General features: G+C 33.3%; 1 protein-coding gene across 2 annotated transcripts in view; it reads left to right on the forward strand.

Annotated features, from left to right (window-relative positions):
- LOC106463822 (lachesin-like) overlaps positions 1-4,606 on the forward strand; it is a 77,928-nt gene that overhangs the window by 50,540 nt on the left and 22,782 nt on the right. For both annotated transcript variants that reach the window (XM_022391432.1, XM_022391433.1), the window contains exon 4: positions 3,068-3,238. In XM_022391432.1, coding sequence (XP_022247140.1) covers positions 3,068-3,238 — 171 coding nt within the window. The remainder of the gene's footprint in view (positions 1-3,067; positions 3,239-4,606) is intronic.

A 4,606-nucleotide genomic window follows, 5' to 3' on the forward strand; every position in this document is an offset into this window, starting at 1 on the left:
GCAAAAAAAAAAAAAAAAAAACTCACGTGAAAAAATATTATTAAAGTGCATTCCCCTTTTTTTTTTTTTTTTTTTTTGCTTAGAGAAATATGCAGTATTTTCTAAGCTATACAATGTCCACAAAGGTATCGCTAAGTAACCCTACGAACATAATTCTTATCCTGAAAATAAATGTCAATAATAACAAACTTTTCAAGAGACGTAGAAATACTTTAACTCTCTTCTGCATCGTTTACAGGTCCAAGCCGTTAAGTTTTCTTATATATTTGAACATTCATCTAGAAACAGAATGGCGAACGACTCTCACTGAGGTGACTTATGTGATTCATCTGTAGCCATATAAAATGGTGATATATTAGCGAGGAGTTAAGTATTTTTGTATTACAATAGTTTCATGGTAATACATTAGCGGAGAGTTAAGTATTTTTGCATTACAATAGTTTCATGGTAATACATTAGCGGAGAGTATTTGTGCATTACAATAGTTTTACGGTGATGTATTAACGAGGAGTTAAGTATTTTTGTATTACAATAGTTTCATGGTGATGTATTAACGGGGAGTTAAGTATTTTTTTATTACAATAGTTTCATGGTGATGTATTAGCGGGGAGTTAATTATTTTTGTATTACAATAGTTTAATGGTAATATATTAGTGGGTGTTAAGTATTTTTGCATTACAATAGTTTCATGGTAATATATTAGCGGGGAGTTAAGTATTTTTGCATTACAATAGTTTCATGGTTTTTTGCATTACAATAGTTTTATGGTGATGTATTAACGGAGAGTTAAGTATTTTTGCATTACACTAGTTTCATGGTAATACATTAGCGGAGAGTTAAGTATTTTTGCATTACAATAGTTTCATGGTAATACATTAACGGAGAGTTAAGTATTTTTGTAGTACAGTAGTTTCATGGTAATGTATTAGCGGGGAATTAATTACTTTTGTATTACAATAGTTTCGTGGTAATATATTAGCGAGGAGTTAAGTATTTTTGCATTACAATAGTTTCATGGTAATACATTAGCGGAGAGTTAAGTATTTTTCATGGTAATGTATTAGCGGGAAGTTAAGTATTTTTCATGGTAATGTATTAGCGGGAAGTTAATTATTTTACGTATTACAATAGTTTCATGGCGATATAAGTTTTACATCTAGACTGACAGGCGGTTATTGGTTAAGATATGACGCTTTCTACTTCCCACCTTGCAAGGGGACTTAGGAAAAGAAACAGTACCTAATTTATTATTCGGTGACAATGAGCTATCTGGAGGAACTATTTATCTTCCAGATTTATGTGACAATGTTAAACACGAATACCTGATGTACGTTTTAGAACCGGTTAAAGGGATTGCATGTATTTGATTAAGAATGATGATTAAAATGGGAGGTTATCCATCTCGCTTTAAATTAATTTTGTGAAAACTTTATTTGTGAGGTTAACCTAAACCTTATTTCTTTATGAATATGATATAAAAGTGCACAAAAACTTTAATGTTAGAGAAATACTTAATTCTTGATTTTTTGTAATGCAATTTTATTGAGATATACAGGACTGGTGCCATGTGTTACAATTGTATAAAGAACTGGTGCCATGTGTTACAATTGTATAAAAACATATGCAGAAAACATTTATGAAAAGCAGCGGTACGTGGGACCTCAAAGTGACCTCAGAACACAATAAATTTTATTTCATCTGAAGAAACAGTAGTATTAATGCCAGTCACGTCAAATGCTCGGCATGCCCTCCGTCCATTTCAACAACAAACTTCAGACGAGGTTATAACATGACAGACAAGTAGCACGAAACGTATTTTCAGGGACGTGAATCGCGTAATGTCAAATATGATGTTTTGTTGAAGTAATAACATTGGATAGCTGTGACGATCCTACTGATAGATGAATAAGCTTAGACATCAAACTGATATTTTAAACACCAATGTGACTGGATAAGAAAACACGATTTCAAGGTTAATTTGCAACGACATTTATGATATTCTTATACCCTTTTTTATAAATGTGTTTCTCGTTTGTTTTAATACGTGTACGTTAACCGTAAAACTGAAGGTTCTAGATTTCTCCCGTCACCTATACCGTTATATTTAAATTTATTTTATGCGGGCCTTTTGTCTTATTGTGGTCTAGCATGGCCAGGTGGTTAGAGGGCTCGACTCGCAATCTACGGGTCGCGGGTTCGAATCCCCGTCCCACCAAATATGCTCGCTCTTTCAGCCGTGAAGGCGTTATAATGTGACGGCCAATCCCACTATTCGTTGGTAAAAGAGTAGCTCAAGATTTGGCGGTGGGTGGTGATGATGACTAGCTGCATTTCCTCTTGTTTTACACTGTTAAATTAAGGACGGCTAACGCAGGTAGCCCTCGTGTAGCTTTGGGCGAACTTCCAAACAAAACAAACTTTGTCTTATTGCATCATTATCAGAATGTATGTTGTTCTTTTGGTAGTTGGAAATGTATTTTTATATTATAACGTTTTTTTTCTCAATGATAATGTAATTCTGTGTATTGGTTAGATTTCGATGGATTTTTGCTCGTTTAAAGCCTTTTATTAATATTGTCTAACTTGAAACAATAATGCGTACTAAGTCTTCTGTCAATAAAAACAAAGCAAATATCGGAATGCATATCTACAAACTTTCCTGAAAACCAACGAAGGGGATTTTACAAATAGTCGAAAATTTCAATTTCAACGATTCAATCCATTTTACTTTAGAGAATTTCGAGAACGATGTAAATAGATGCTCGCTTCCAAGATTACACGTGTATAAATGCAATCTGCACAAAGTCGTACCGGCATTCTAAAGAGATTTAAGGCTCTAGTCGGCGAAACGTGGCACTGGTGATGAGACTAAACAAGATCAAGAATTTTAAAAGTCTCCTTTGGGTCCCGCCTTAACGATGTCCGAAGTACTAACGATAAGCTTCGGTCTGGAGTGATTGCATCTCCGCCTTCTTACTTATTCAGCGCAGCACCTAGTATGCGTCGGAAACACCATATCCTTACTTTTTTAGTCTTCCTTTTTTTCTCTCTTTCTCTCTCTCTCTAGTACCACCGGTTATCATTGACGCCGAGAGTGACACTGACGTTCTGGCACGTGAAGGATCAAATGTCACGATGAAATGTCGCGCTAAAGGCTATCCTGTCCCCGAGATTACGTGGAAGAGAGAAGATGGTCAGCCTGTATCTGTAGGTCTTTGGCAAAATGACCTCGATCAAGGTAAGGAGAAGTCTGTTTGAAGTAAATTTTACTGTGAACCCAATTTCTTACCCTCATGTATTTGTAATTATTTAATCGTAGAAATGATGAAGAATTGATATAATATGTTTCGAACTATTTATTGCTCAAACTGAAAACAAAATCAGCACAGAATGTTTAAAATAATTAACTGTAAAACAATACATGAACTCTCTCGGTAAGGACTTTCCTGTCAGTCATTTAAATTTTATGTTTTAACTTGTTTGCGCGAAATATTAACTTTTATTAATAATAATAATATCATTTAGTACAATATACGAGATTAGAAGATAATAATGTTACATTTCGTTCTTACATACTGAATGAAAGTTATATTGTAAGATTCTGTTTTTCAGTCATGATATCACCTATCACACAATAGAATGGTTTTATCGAATATATGGTACTAAATATATTGGTAAAGTTGTTTAATCGCTAAGTTTTCTACAATAATAACAATTAAATTCAGTAAAACCTGTTTGAGGCATAAATTCAGAGTAAAAAGTAACTCAAAGTATAAACAACCTACACAAATGTTGTTAATTATTTGAAAAGTGTAAATAATAATGAATTATCTTTCTTCTAAATTTCAACTTTCAGGTATGGATAAATAGCATAAGTCATAAGCTTTAAAACTCAGCTCAACTGTGGTTTGTTTGTCTTTTGTTTATAAGCATGAATTGATCAAGATTTGCACTATTCTGCCTTTCGTAAATATTTAACACACAGCTTAATGCTAGAAGGCTGCGAGAACAAATCCGCCATCTTGAAGATCAAGTAGAAATACCCACAATTTAAGTAATTCCGAATTGTTGATCTACTTAAAAAGAAATTATATGCAGTAACATTTTCTATTGACGAACAGATCAAACCATTTTCCTAAAAAGTTACTGACAAATTCTCCAGTGAGACTATGGTGGAAATGAATCTAATATTTGGTATTATGTTATTGTTAATTATCGTGAAGTCTCCAATTATCTAATAATCATTCACAAACTAGGGACTATCCAAGTCGGTTGTATTTCTTTCTGGACATTTGTCATTTTAACTATTGTATCAGTAGTCCATGAATATAAATATGAGCCAGGTCAATATTTTTTAAAGTATCCACCAGGTGAATCTTTTTTTATAATATCTACCAGGTCAGTATTTTTTATAATATCCACCAGGTCAATATTTTTTATAATATCCATCCAAACAGATTGTTGTTTACAGTTTATACAACTGTTTAATTATTTCTTCTTGGAAGTTATATTATCTTCCTCGAAATGGGGCCGAAGGTCGCCTGGAGGAGTCACCTTTTTTAACCACTCGCACCACTATACAATAGTGTGTTGTTGTCAGTCAGTC

The sequence above is a fragment of the Limulus polyphemus genome, unplaced genomic scaffold (genome assembly GCF_000517525.1).
Source record: "Limulus polyphemus unplaced genomic scaffold, Limulus_polyphemus-2.1.2 Scaffold1492, whole genome shotgun sequence".
Taxonomy (NCBI): Eukaryota; Metazoa; Arthropoda; class Merostomata; order Xiphosura; family Limulidae; genus Limulus; species Limulus polyphemus.